Below are 15,149 nucleotides of genomic sequence, written 5' to 3'. Positions count from 1 at the left end.
AAAAATTTGTCAATCTGACATGGATCCTGGAGAAAATTCCAACCCAGATGAAGACCCTAGCATGAGTAGTGGTCAGAAAAAACAAAAAAGGTATCGGTAGACAAACCGAGCCAGCAACCGCGCCACGTTCCTGGATAGAGCTGAGGAGAGCCCCAGACGTGGGACCACCCAGCAGCCACGGTGCAGACGCCACAGTGGGCTGCAGTGACGAGTCCACAGGCCCAGCCAGTCGCCAGAGCATCCGAGCCCCGGTCCCAAAGGCTCAAGGTCCGAGGGTACCCCTATCCCCTGGAAGGGGCCCAACCGAGCCACCAGTGCCAGGCCCCGCCATCACCTGGTCCCATATTTTCAGTGTGCCTTTGCTATTCCTTTCTTCTTTTGGGGGAATTTAGAAACCCTCCTACTAATGTTGAGATGCAGCATTTTATAGTGATAATGCTGTAAAAAAGGAAAAGGACAATCTATTTGGCAGCATAAGTTATGTGTGAAAGCGACTGATACTTTCATCTGAAAAGACCCAAAATCATTCTTTTTAAATTAAACTGTGTAGAAGTGCATCAACAATCATGTATGCCCTGCGTAATTACTAAATAACTCATAGATTTAAAAGCAACTGCAATTTCCTTCAGCATTTAGGAAGCTTATATCAAGCTTAGTAACTCCCACTTTGGAGCTTAACTGAGAGGGCCTGCAGTGGGAGGTAATGCAATCTCCAGAAAGGCTTGTCATCAGTGAGTCACCATGTCTTCACCCACACTGTGCATATGTGAGGGTGTAGTCTCGTAACGTTGGCGGAAAAAACCCACACATACACGTGTTGGTCCAACGTCACAAACATTCGCCTAGTCAATAGAAAGAAAAGTAGAAAGAAATAGTGTACTCGTACAGGGGTGACTCATGGAAATTGGTGAGTACTTGGTGAATATTATAGTCACAGGAAGCACATTTTTTAGAGGAGGTGCATGTACAAAAAGTAATTAGACGTTTGTGTCAGTACAGATTATGGGTGCTAATGATGCTGTTCTCACTGAGTGTTATCACACATGTCCATCAGAGGTCAGTATTGCAGAGGATGAGTGAATATTTCAACTGTAAAATGTTTATATTTAAACATGATATGTGTACTGCAAGTCTATCTTCTTGTGGAAAGGAGCCTTACAATCCTGGAACTTGTTGTAAAATACATTATGAACACAGCATCACAGGTAATGAATTATTAAACTGGCTAATGAAAGAATAACAATAATTTGAATTAGAATTTTGACTTTATGCTTTTGCAAGAAACAGAGCACCTAAATGAGGTGAACATGGAATAACTTAATAATCGGTTTAGTTAATGGTATGAAAAGCCTAAAAATGTTTAAAGCAGTAATTTCAGTGCCTGGTTGTTCAAGTGTTTGGCTATTTTTGAGGCTGCAGTCTGTGGAGCAGTCGAATTGTCCTGCTATAGACTATTTAATACTGCAAGAAATAACTGGTAGCTGTATGTATATACATAGTGTATATACTATGTATAGTATATACCTGTTACACTGGTATAAATAATGGTAGCTATATAACTGCTAACAGAATTTCTCAGTGAGTAATGATTAGAAACAGCCAAACACAGAAGATAACAACAAAATATTTATTTGCTTGCTTTTTAAAGCATTTTTAAAATATGAATCATCCATCTACAAGCACTTAAACTAAGTTAGATGTTTCCATTTATTCAAAGCTATTGCAACAGTCCTTATTTTTAGTTCTATGAACATGTGCGGACCACTCACCATGACATTGTGTGCAGTAAGCAGATTGAGGCATTTTTGGAAAAGTGTCGGTGAGGAAATCAGAGATCCGTTTCTTCCAGTCTCCCACTTGTCCCTAGAGTTTATAATGACTTTGATGACTTTGATGTTGTCTGATGAAACCCTATGAAAGACCAGAGATTTACTGACTTTTTCTTTTCCTGCAGTTTTGCCTGAACCCATAATTTGTTCCAGACCTACAAGAAGATTGTTCCCTGCTGACTCACTGCTGCTTAACTATAAGGGAAACACACCAGGATACTTTTAGACTATGCTTCAGGCTTAATTTCCTTATGTAATGCACATACAACAAACTTACAACTGTTACACTATGGTGTTGGTATCTGTGTCTTGATTTTACAGTCAGTGTTACACAGGGTCTGAGTGAAAAAGTGTTGAGCTGCTGTGACTTGAAGGCCTACAATCCGGTCAACATAATATGCTGCCAGTCAATAGTGACACCTGAACCAAAGGCTGAATGGTAAATGGCCTTTATTTGTATAGCGCTTTACTAGTCCCTAAGGACCCCAAAGCACTTTACACATCCAGTCATCCACCCATTCACACACTGGTGATGGCAAGCTACATTGTAGCCACAGCCACCCTGGGGCGCACTGACAGAGGCAAGGCTGCCGAACATTGTGTTGTGGTAAAGGTGAGCAAACTTGGACAAATGAATGGAAAATGTCATGTTACAACCCGACTTCCAAAGAAAAAAGTTGAGATGATGAGTAAAATGTAAATACAAGCAGAATGCAAGCACAATAGCAAATCACATAAACCCATATTTTATTCACAAAATAACATAGTAAAAACATCTTTAAACTAACAACACCACGAGGCGAGCCGCGTGGTGTTGGAGGAAAAAAGGACCCAAAATGCAGGCCGTGACTGATGATACGAGTGACGTTTATTTACAAAGTGGCGGAGTGGCAAAACAGGCAATGAGGGATGACAAATAACTGAAGAAACCTAAACTGGGAAAACTAAATAACAAACCTGAGATCATACAAAACGGTAGTGATGGGACGTTCTGTATCGAGGCTTCGGAGCGTGTGTCGAGTAATGGAGGGGGCGTTTCCGCGAAGCGCGTATCGAGGCTTGCTTCATTTATGGGAGGAGCTGAAAATGATGACGTCCGAAGCCTCGCTGCCCGGCTGTACCACGTGACTGGTTCATGAAGTGGTTCGAACTTTGCCGCGAGATATGACAGCGATATAAACCCCTCAGACTTCATTCAAAAATGTGGGTGTTTGATGGAGAGTTGCGGTTAGTGAGAGTTTGGAGACCGTTTGGAGGTTTATGAGAGTGAGGAGAGAAAGTCAGGAGAGAATGGAGCCAGCTAAGAAGAGGAGGATGTCCTCCCCTGTGTGGGAACATTTTGATCTTATTCCTCCCAACAAGCTATGTAAATTTCTACAGAAGATGTATTTTCATGATACTGATGGTGCAATACAATTTATGTTGAGCTGTCTTGACTTTTGTACAAGGTGAAGTGTTTGCTGTGTGCCAGGGAGCTGGGATATAACAACAACAACACCTCATCCATGCTTAGTCACTACAGAGCTTTGCATGAGAATAAGGGGGACACCGATTGTGGAGCAAGACCAGGTGAGCCATCAAATGCAATGATAATATAGGATGCAGTAATGTTACTAAATGATATAACAATATTATACAACTGTTATAAGTTACGTGTGTGATATTTATATTTGTGCTTTATCTTTATTGTCTTTCCTCAGGAGAACAATCTCAAATAGATGAAGACCTGGTCAGCATGGTGATTGAGGACTCACAGCCATTTAGCATTGTGGAGGACAAAGGATTCAAAAGATTTGTTAAATCATTAAATCCTAGCTATGTTCTCCCCACTAAAAAGGTCATCAAAGCAGTGAAAATTTAGTTTTTACAGAATAAAATGTGAACAGGCAGGACTGAGGCTCAAAGCCTCAGTGTGTAGCTGTCCATACCTCAACGTTACAAACGCACAACTACTGTCCACACCCCAACCACACCTCACCTCACAGTAAATGATCATTTCCATTTCAAGCATTTCCAAATAATCATTTCCCATACTGCCACTATAAATATACACAGTATACTGCCATCACTACAATATACATGTTTTACACACTCCTTTTGTTGTTGACATTTACAGGCTGTGTGCAAAATGCCACACTCTTCAAATTCATGCCAGCTATTATTTTTACGTCCAGTAGGTGTCCTGCTAGAGCAAATGAAGCTTCATGAAGCTTCGCGTTGGGGTGAACCAATTGGATGAAAAGCTTCAGTGCTTCATGAAGCTTCATCTGCCCATCACTACAAAACGGGGTGAGGGGCAGAGAGACGCAGACTAAGGAACAGAACACCATGGAACGCAGACGAGCCGACAACAAGCACAGACCAACACTCACTATATATACACACACACACAAACAAGGAGACCAGGTAATGACATACAGGTGGGAGCACAGCTGATTCTAATACACATAATGACTGGAGGATACAAGCTGAACACAATGAGCATAGACACAGACCTTCAGAATAAAACAGGAAATCCCAGGGCACAAGGGCAGGACACAGAATACTAGCATCAGAATAAACTAGAACAGAAGACAATAATCATATAAAACACAAAACGCTGGGTCAACGACCCAGCACCATGACAGATAGACTGGCCACAGGAATGTGGGTCGTATTCAGTGGTTGAGAGAAGGCGGCAGAAGCACCCAGCAGGACAGTCAAAAACACAACCATCACTGAGATGAGTAACCTGCCATATTAGTGTGCATGTTTTAACTTGCAGTAGATGAATTAGTTTACAATAGGATTACACCACTCTCAAATAAAGGTTAGTTTTAGTACTCAGTTTTTAATTCTTATTTTTTGAGTAACATTCTTTTGGTGTTCTTATGTAAGCTTTATTTAATCATAAATGCCTTTATGTAGCTTTAAACTTGACATACCAATGTGCAATAGCACTCCGAATCTCATTGTATCCTATTCAAAATGACTAGCCCTTCATCTATTCTAGATACCAGCTACTGCGAGTGATACCTACATCTTGACTTTGCTTCTACAGCTCAATCATGTGGAACTAATACTTTCAACAAAGAAACACATCTATGCTGTCAGTTAACTGTTACTGCCAAACCTTCACCAAAGCGCAGATGTTGTGAAAGGGTAAGTAGAGCTAATCAAAAGAAGTATTACATAATAAAGAGCGATAGTTATGGGATTTACTGTATGAAGAATGTAAGAACCCAGGATCCCGCTTTAAAAAGCTCAACTTTCACTTGGATATGATTAAAGTATAGCATATCTGTTTTAGTTTTTAGTATTTGTTTTTGCTTTTTCTACAGCCGTGTTGTAGTCTGATGAATGATAAGAAGATCCTGAAGAGGAACTCCACAGATCATGTGTGCTGTCATCATAGCCAGCAGCTAGACTGAGTGCTGCCGTTGGAAGAATGATGGTGCTGAGATACAGCTGAAGAATTCATCTTGCTGTGTAGAAGAATCAGCTGTACTTGAAGGTCAGAAGTGGCCAAATCCAGTTTCATACACATCTTAGAAATGTATTTAAAAGTAAACTCTGGGTATCCTCTGCTTTGAATGATAAGCCACCATTAATAAAAGAATGACTGCTGTGGCACCGGGCAGCACCGGCCCCACTACCGCTAAACAGGTGACAATAGATTTAAAAGCGACAGGACTTAGTACTGTTGAATCTTTGATTTTGTTTATTTTTTGCTTACTTTTACTTGCATCAATTTGAAAGAGTCCATGTATATGCAAAACATTATTTTATTTTACATGCTGGAATATGCAGAAAATAGGTTTAAATGTTAAACAATTTCTTCAAGTCAAAGACAGTTGCATATAAATTAATTTTTGCTTAATGCAATGTGCATAAAATTAAAAGATTAAAACTAATAAAACAATTTTTAAAAGAGACTTTCCATTTGATTCAATTTTATATGATGGATTATGCATAAAAAATAGAATTGGGCTGAAGGGTCTATTGCTTTACTACGTATGAATGTAACTAAGTAACTAATTACTTTTGAAAATAAGTAATCAGTAAAGTAATATGAATACTTTTTGGAGAATTAATTAGTAATCAGTAACTAAGTAATTAGTTAGTTAGTTAGTTTTCAATTAACTTGACCAACACTGCTGCACAGAGTGTGAAAATCTTCTGTTGAAAAGAACATGACACCAAAAATGAAACACTAGGAAGACGTTTTATTGCTGTGTGACTCATTTTGGCTGTAAGTTCCAAGTTCACGAATTTAGCTTTTATCAAAGATTATAACAAAAATGTAGAACTGTCTCATTCTTTTAGCATGACTGAACTTTCAAATGTATTTATTACAAAACCCGGAAAGCATTAGCCAGTGCATTGGCCTAATGACACAATTTGGTTCAATTCCTTCAAAGTGGGAAAACAATTCTTATCAGTAAAGTGCAAAGGATGGGAAAATATGCAGGCTCTCACTGGTTGATTACACACAGGCTATGGTGTTTTGGCAAAGGAATTTTTGCAGCTTCACCCTAACTGATGTGGGTGAGTCATGTTTTCTAGACATAATTCATACTCATATGTTTAAACTATTAAATGTCTTGCTGTAACTCCTCTCTCCCACGGATTCCTTTCCTGTTCCTGCCTGTATGGCCCTCCGGTGTCTCCGTTCCTGAGCGCGATGTGGTCCCAGGTTCTACGTACTGTCTGTGTGGGTTTGGATCCTTGTGTCATTGATCTATCGACTTAGTACTGGACTCCTTCAATACACACGGCTTCTCCGACTCCGCTTTTCCCTGGCTGCTCCACCACCGGCTGCTCTTCATCTCCACACGTCCTGGCTCCTGGCATCCTGGTTGTTCTCTCCCACAAATTCCTTTCCTATTCCTGCCTGTACAGCCCTCTGGTGTCTACGTTCCTCCCTCAGTGAAAGTACATTCACCGAGGCTCCTGCATGTGGATAACTCCGACCATCCTCTTACCAAAGACCTTTTATCCTGCCTTGATTGCTTTAATTTTAAACAACACATAAACTTCCCTACTCACACCAAGGGCCATACTTGGACCTAGTCTGCTGCTCCAGAGTTACTCCTTCAAACTGCACAGCCAACGAGCTACCAACCTCTGATCATCTGCTTCTCTCCTTTAATGTCCTAATGACTTTCTCCATAATCAAAAACCCCTGCACCATGTCTTTCAGGAATATCAAGAGAATAAATCTTGATATCCTTTCTTCTGCTCTTTCTAGTTGTCTATCTCTCAACAACCTGTCTACTCTAGATGATCTGGTCTCTTATTATAATCATAGCCTTAGTAGTATTTTGAACTCTCTCACTCCACTAAAAACTAGACCTGTATCCTTTTCTCACTCAGCACCTTGGTACACACCTGAACTCTGACTTTGGAAAGCTAAAAGCCGACGACTTGAGTGTCTCCATAAGAAAACCGGCCTTACTATTCATAAGAAAATGTTTAACAATCATGTTCTGTTTTATATAGATTGTATTAACCAAACTAAATCTGCCTATTACTCTACCATTGTTTGTTCAAGCGAGGATTCTACTAAGACACTGTTTTCACTATTCAAGTATTTTCTCAGGCCGTCTGACTTTCTACCCGCTCATCTCTACTCGTCTAACTTCTGTGACTCTCTAAAGCTATTCTTCACTTTAAAAATTTATAAAATACACCAAGACCTGGCTCCTGTGTTCCATGTAGCTCCTCCTTCTCAACCCCACCCCCATTACATTGCCTTTCTGCCTTCCAACTTCCCTCTGTCACTGATATCTCTGATCTCATCCACAAATCAAAGCCTTCTACCTGTCACCTTGACCCCTTTCCTACAGTCTTAGTTAAGGCGTGTCTATCCTCTCTTCCTCTTTCAACGTTGCCGCTCGCCCCAGTTCTGAAAAAAATAAATAAATAACAGGTCTACAGCCCAACAACCTTAATAACGTTCGTCCTATATCCAATCTACCATTTCTCTCAAAAATTCTTGAAAAAATAGTTGCTTCACAAGTTTATCTACGCCTTACCAATAATAACCTTTACAAACGGTTCCAGTCTGGTTTCCGTCTTTCTCATAGCACCAAAACTGCTCTTATAAAAATAACAAATGATCTTCTTATGGCAGCTGGTCTCCTCTCCATCCTTATTATCCTCGATCTGAGTGCACCATTTGACACCATCTCTCACACCATCCTTCTCAGCAGATTAGCTTCTTTCGGCCTTTCTCATACCCCACTAGCCTGGTTCAAATCATACCTGTCTGACCACACTCAGTTCATTCGATTAAAATCCTCCACCCCTCAGCCTTTTCCTTTGTCTTCTGGGGTGCTCCAGGGATCTGTCCTTGGGCCTTCCTTTTCATTATTTACCTCCTTCCACTTGGACACATTTTCTGTAAATATAATATTCAGTTCCGCTGTTATGCCGACGACACCCAGCTTTACCTGTCTACTCTTCCTCCACCCTCCGTCACCCTCTGCTTAGCCGAACTTGATTCATGGTTTTCCTCCAACTGTCTTAAACTCAACAGCAACAAATCAGAGCATCTCCTGGTTGGCTCCAAATCATCGCTATCCAGGACTAACACTTTTTCTGTTACTATCAATCACTTGTCAGTTTCTACCTCTCCATCTGTGAAAAATTTGGGTGTCATTCTTGACAGTACATTATCGTTTAACTCTCACATCAATAATATCACTAGCTCAGCATATTTCCAACTCCGTAACATCAATCACCTCCACCCCTTCCTCACTCCACATGCCACTGTTATTCTGGTCCGTAGTCTCGTTACTTCTCGGATTGACTACTGTAATTCACTCTTATTTGGCCTGCCACAAAAATCCATCAACAAGCTTCAACATGTCCAGAACTCTGCTGCCCGTATTATTACTAGGACTCCCTTTACTCACCACATCACCCCTATCCTGAAGCAGCGTCGCTGGCTCCCAGCTCAACTCCGCATTAATTTTAAAATAGTCCTTTACACATTTAAGGCTATTCATTCTCTCTCCCCATGAGTGTACATGGGTGTCTTGGTCTAAAGGTGTTTTACTAGACAAAACAAAAAAAAAGTCTGGATTTGTACATTGTCCTAAGTGGAGATTTTTTTCATGGCCATTGTATGATACATTAACTGAAATTAATACAGATTGTAAAATTACAACAGTCAAAAATTTTAACTAATTTTTTAGTAAAAGGTTGTCATGAATATTACAGTACGTACTGTGCATCATCTGCAGGATACATGCTACTGAAGACCATAAAATGTTTGTTTTTTTTATGTGAAATATGTGCCATGGCTCCAAAAGTTTGGGAAACACTGTATTAAGGTTTACATGGCAGGCCCAAGAATATAAAGGGGAAACAATTTACTATGCACTATAAAACACCAGTGATAATTAATTCATCGAAACCAAGCCATGTTGATAATGCATCTGTCTGTGAGTGACAGCTAAAAAGCTACTTTGAGTAAAGTTTTGTCCAATCCTTTGAAGAGTATTATTAAGTTTATTTATCCAAAACAATGATTGTATCGTCAGGACCCTTTAAATAAGGGCTGCAATGGTTGTGATGGGAGAGTTGAAGTGTATTTTCAAGGAGTGAGAGAATAGCTGTTTTGGTCCATGTGACTATCTTTAATGTCTTTTATTGTGTATGATTCACATTTGTGTTCACTTGTCTTAATATTATTTTGTTGTAATTTCTCCTTTTTTTCCTTTCAAATCCTTAACATTTAGGCATAAGCAAATGATTCACATTGCTTGTTTGTTAACCCTGCCCTCACTGGTTGGATGTAAGTGAAAAAAAGACCTATGTGAGCTTGTTTCATAAATACAGAAAAGGTTTACACTTAACAGGGACAGTCCAGAATACTGAATGTTTTATTGTCTTCACTGAAAAAAATAATCAGTGGGATAAACATAAAAAAATTATTGTAAGCGGTTGCACGAAATTAAGTTATGTTTGGTTAACCTTAGTTTTTTATGTTATACCTGCACACATTTTTCTGGTAACATGAACATGACTTTTTTATGTTGTTGTTATGTTTTTCATTCCGGTCAAATATTTATAGAAACCACTTGTTTATCAGACATGAACTTTTTGTGTTAATTGTATTGGACTACTGTGTGTTATATTGACAAGATTATTTTATGGTAAGCTTATTTTATTTTATAACAAATTTCTAATATATAATATATAATCTAATATATAATTGAGTGTTCAATAAATAAAACTAAATTAAGGCTGATCTTACTGTATGTACTGTACACTTTCTCTTCAATCAAAAAAATAAGCAAAACATTTTTGAACAATGACCTGTATTTTTGAAAATACTACACAGTTGTAACAATGGACTTTCAATTCAGGCTTCCAAAATATACATGAGTCATATCTGTACAATGCATCTCTTGAAAAACATTCCACAACATTCCTCAAAGTTATCTGCTGTAACCTGAATTCAACATTGTGGGGCCTTATGACATCGCGCTTATGTAAAAAATAGTTTTTTAAATGTAAGAGCCATAAGGTAATATGGCAACAGGGGTGTAATTATTAAAATAACACAAAGAAGAGACTTAAAATAACATTATAACCCACAGGCACAAAACCAAGAGACCTAAACTGATTAGTATTGGCTTGCTTCTATCACTAAACATCACAATCACTAATACTAGACGATGCAATCTGTTTGTAGTGGTGCACCTTGGGAAAAAAAATTGCAAACTGGTGAAATTGGTGAAAGGCACCATTTCCATTGAGAAAAATGGACATTCAAAGTTTGATTTTTTTTTTAAAAGAGCCATGGCTTGAAAAGTGAAAACTGCAGTAATAAAGGCCCCAAGTTGAAAAGTGCCAGAAAAATAAGTTTCACCATGTACTGCAACTTTACCAGTGCTGGCTTAAAAGAAAGGATGGTACATATTCGAAGAGGTAAACATGTTGTTCCCACATCATAACTGGAAAACTGTTCAATCGTACAGTCTGGTCCTGAAAACCTGGGCCTTCTTTGAAAGGCTGTTCCGTTTGAGCTCCATAACCAGTTTCAATAATACCTCGAAGGTATACTTTTCCAGTGGGTAGGTGAGGTTCAAAGTGTACATTAGTCCAAACAGCATTGCAGCTGCTAGGGTATAGTTATCCAAATCCTGCCAGACTCTCTGGCCTTCAAGGACTATCCCGATGTCCTCAAGGCTGCCATTGGCATCTCTTGACTTTATGATGTAAACTCCCATGGTTTTTTCCTTATTAGATCGTTGGATAATGGCTTCATCTGTGGCCTAGAAAATGCAGAATTCCAAAATTTAATTAAACAGAACACTGGTCAAAGAACATTATACCAAATCTTATTTTAATCTGTGTCACTATTCCAAAAAATGTTAACATTAACACATTAGGTGAAAAAAAATGGATTCATTACAGCATGTGATTTGAGTCCTCAGAATGATTAAAAAGGTAATGCATGAAGTGAAATCTCCATGCAAAGAAGCAGAATACTGTCAGAGCATAGAGAGGTGTTCAACTATGAACTCCACACATTGTTCTAATGCAGGTAAAAGAAAAAAAACAAAACGCACCCATGGTAAATTGTGAAAATCCCAGGTGATTTTCAACATACTCCTGGCATAGAGTGACAAGCAGCATTTTGTTAAAATTATTATTTTCCCTAAAGTGTATACACAAATTAATTTTTTTCTTACCTGGGCTGTGGGCTCCAGAATGTTCTGAAGTCTTCTTCCTATTTGTCCTCCTCGCCTTTTGAAGACCTTTATTAGTTTGTCAGATAGCACATCCATCTGCGAGAGTAATCTGGACTGCAGTGGCATGGTGGTAATGTGCTTAAACTCTGCATTTATCTAAAAAGAGAAGTTGTCACATAAAAATGCTGTCAAAATCTCAAATCTCACAACGTTACATCCACACAAAGTTGTTATTTTTTGTCATATTACTATTTATTAGCTATGGGTCCCATGTTGCTGAGCAGTTCCAGTTGCCCTTGCTTCCATACCACCCAAAGCCTGTTTGCAACCACAGCAGTTGCCTCCTTCTGGCCATTTTGCAGTTCTGCCAAATGACCCAGAAACTACATCTATTATTGTCATATACACATCAAGGTCTTTCATTAATACTTAGTTAAATTAGTTAATTTGACCTTTCCAGAAAATTTACCTTACAGAATGTGAGATAACATATGCAAATCTTCACTAGTAAATAAAATAATGTTATTAAAACCTTAACTGTAACACCTCTACATAACAGCGCTAGAGGATTGTTCTGAAGCAACACCAATCTGCCCTTCAGCAGGGATAAGCACCATATATCGATACAGAAAAAAATAAATTTAACATATTTATATTGTCATTATTTTTATCTCTTTAAGCCCTCCTCTCAGTCTCTCTATAAATCAGTTAAAATAATTTGTTGGGTTTTTGTGTGTCTTTAACATGTTATCAGTACATTACATTCACTACCCCAGAACATGAAATAAAGCCCCACGTCATGCACTTCCTCTCCTAATGAGTACTGCATAGGTGTCATGCCCTAAGTAAACCGACTTTAGTGAAGACCCCCCCCCAACACACACACAGAGCCCACCCCATGGCAAACTAGCTTATTTAACTGTTTAACTAAAACATTTTAGGTACAACCAGTTAACTAAATGGACACAAGAGTCTGTATTCACTGAGAAAAAACAAGCAAATGTGACTGGGCACACACTGAAAAAAAGCTAATGCACATAATATTGTCCCGCAGCATTATCGTTAGTTAACTTAAGGAATGACTTGTTTTTTCCATTATGTTGCTCAACAGCAATTCATGAGAAAAACTTCCCCATCTAATGGATGTTCTCTTCGTTTCCTCTCAAACATGTAGTTTTCAGTTTACCTCGACAAAGTAAAGCTCAGCACCAAACGTAAACGAAGCGAAGACAAAAAATGGCGGACCGCCACAGTGAATTTTCCCTCGCAGAACACACCCTGGGGGGGGTGGAGTTCATGTTGGATATATTTACTGTATTTTTACTAATTTAACAACCTCATCATTGCATTAGTCGCTTTATGCTATAGCATTACGCTTACATTAGCTTGAAGCTCAAGGTCGTCATTTTATTTAATTTCTTTTTCTGGGCTTACAAACAGGACACACAACATTTAGATAACCGTTACACTGAATCTTGGGTCTGTGTTGAGTCTTCCAGCTGCTGACTACAGAAGCTAGATTGACCTTTCAGCATGTTTATAGCGGCTGTGGCTATGTGCTGGTAATGTTACCATGTGTGAGCAGTCACATTGGCAGCAGACATGTTTCAACAAACTAGTCATATCCCGGTCCTACATTAGCTTGTTTAATAGTTAAGACACTGCAGGTACCACCACTTACTACAGACACCGATGCAAGTTTGTAATAGTCTGTTAATTTAGACTGAAAGAATATACAAACAATATTAACTCACATTATATATGTTAATTACTAATTTGCTTATCGCATAATTTCGGTTACCATTAGCTAACTGGAGCACATTAGCCTTTCATGGTTTTCGATAAACAGCCCACATACCTGTAAAATAACAACACCCCAGTAAAGGTCCACATATATAAAGGGTCTACACTCTTTCTCACTGGTGTGTTAGCTTTAAAATCTTATTTACCTTCAAGTGGAAAACTCCAGATGGTAGTAGATTTTCCGAAGCGAGAGACAAAAATGGCGGACAGTGCAGCCGATTTTTCCTTTCCAGGGGGCGGAGCTTGAGGATAAAACACGATTAACTTGTTTCTTTTCAACATGATTTGTTCTAAAAGAATGAATATTCTTAAAGAATATGTGAAAATTAAAAGACAAAAATATGTTTAGATGTGAAATTTAAATTAGTCATGCTGGATATATGAAGTAATTCTATGCAAATTCAACAACCACCCTATTGCATTTTTTTCAGTGTTGGCTATAGATTTATAGATACATAGATATAGAATTAACATGTTTGACTTCTAGTAAAAGATCATTCTTAGTATCCTTGAATGAATTTTAAACTTAACAAAGTGCACCTACATTACTACTATAGTGGACAAAGAATGCTGTCCAGGCAGATGAAGGAAAGTATAGAATGAGACGGAAACAGAAAATCTGTTGTGATCTGTGATTCCACACAGCCACTTTTTCCTTTTTTCATCAGTTGGTATGTAACACCGTTTTGCATTTTGTCAGTCAGGTCTTTCATGGAATATCTTTATATGTCTATATATTTCATGGAATGCACACGGTCTCTGCATCATGCATATTTTCCAGCTCTTGTTTTTTCTTGACTGCTCTCATCAACCCTATTTGTACTTAGAGTAACTGTCAAAGTGTGGGGGGCAACAGCACTTCTGGGTGTGAATGTATTTTATGTAGATAGTAATGGAGAGCTGAAGCTGCTTTGGTGTTCTGCTTTCAGTGTAAAGACTTTGAAAACAATGGACTTTCACAAAACTAGAAAAACAGCAAACCCAGGAAAATACTTTTGATAGCACTAGGAGACTGTAGGCCAATCAAAACACTTTACACAGGATCAGTTATTTGTTGAGAATTAACACTGATTATAACTAGGGATGGGTATTGATAAGATTTTCACAATTCCGATTCCATTTTCGATTCTGTTTAACTATTCGATTCTTTATCGATTCTTTTTTTTAAAAAAAGAGAACACTAAGGTCGATTAGCTTAGAACTTTGTTTTATATCTTCTCTTTGAACAAGATAGAAATTTAGGAGTAACATGGCCTTACAAACCCAACAGTGAGATCTTAAAACAGACCTTCTCAAAGAGTGGGGCCCGCCCCCTAGGGGGGCGCAGAGCCATGGCCGGGGGCGGGATGAAAAGGGGGAATAAAAAACAAAATGCTTGGACACTGCTAGCACTGGCGCCTACAGAAACGCAAAGCAGGAGATGAAGCATCGCTGAATATGTTTCCAAACCAACTTCATTCTAAGCCAAAGACTAGAAAATATGGTGAAGCATATCTTCCCTTTGCTTCACCTGCACAAGTGCTGAGGTACACTCAGAAAAATTATGGTTCTTAAATGGTTCTTCAGATGTCTTCATGGTTCTTTAAAGAACCATCATACGTCAAAGAACCTTTTGATTTTGTGGATGGTTCTTCAGCTATTACAAATGGTTCTTTAAAGAACAAAAGGTTCTTCATCCTTAGCAATCTAAGTTTGATGGTGTAAATGGCATAAATATTTATTCACTATAACGAGGATGTGAATTATACTGTGTGTTTTCTTTGTGTGCATGTGTGTGCGAAGGGGGATGGCGGGTTACCTGGCAATTACCCTTTAAGAGAACATGGTA

The 15,149-nt window shown here is 38.6% G+C and overlaps 1 protein-coding gene across 2 annotated transcripts; it reads right to left on the bottom strand.

The window, feature by feature from the left end:
• Positions 1-10,204: 10,204 nt before the first annotated feature.
• Positions 10,205-13,541, bottom strand: LOC146559759 (uncharacterized). Of its 2 annotated transcripts, none has more exons than XM_085244826.1 (3): positions 13,468-13,541; positions 11,519-11,674; positions 10,205-11,098 (listed from the first exon to the last, which is right to left on the bottom strand). In XM_085244826.1, the coding sequence occupies exons 2-3, from the start codon at positions 11,642-11,644 to the stop codon at positions 10,790-10,792; spliced, it is 435 nt and encodes a 144-aa protein (XP_085100952.1). In that variant the 5' UTR covers positions 11,645-11,674; positions 13,468-13,541; the 3' UTR covers positions 10,205-10,789. The 2 variants fall into 2 exon arrangements, with proteins under 2 accessions (XP_085100952.1, XP_085100953.1); XM_085244827.1 differs by lacking the exon at positions 13,468-13,541 and adding an exon at positions 12,705-12,731.
• Between the last annotated feature and the right edge of the window lie 1,608 nt (positions 13,542-15,149).

This window comes from Mchenga conophoros, linkage group LG14 (assembly GCF_057382185.1).
Source record: "Mchenga conophoros isolate Kocher_MC1m ecotype Shallow Benthic linkage group LG14, M_conophoros_male_GT1.1, whole genome shotgun sequence".
Lineage (NCBI taxonomy): Eukaryota > Metazoa > Chordata > Actinopteri > Cichliformes > Cichlidae > Mchenga > Mchenga conophoros.
Note: the sequence above shows the minus strand (reverse complement) of the source record. Positions and strands in the feature narration are given on the sequence as shown.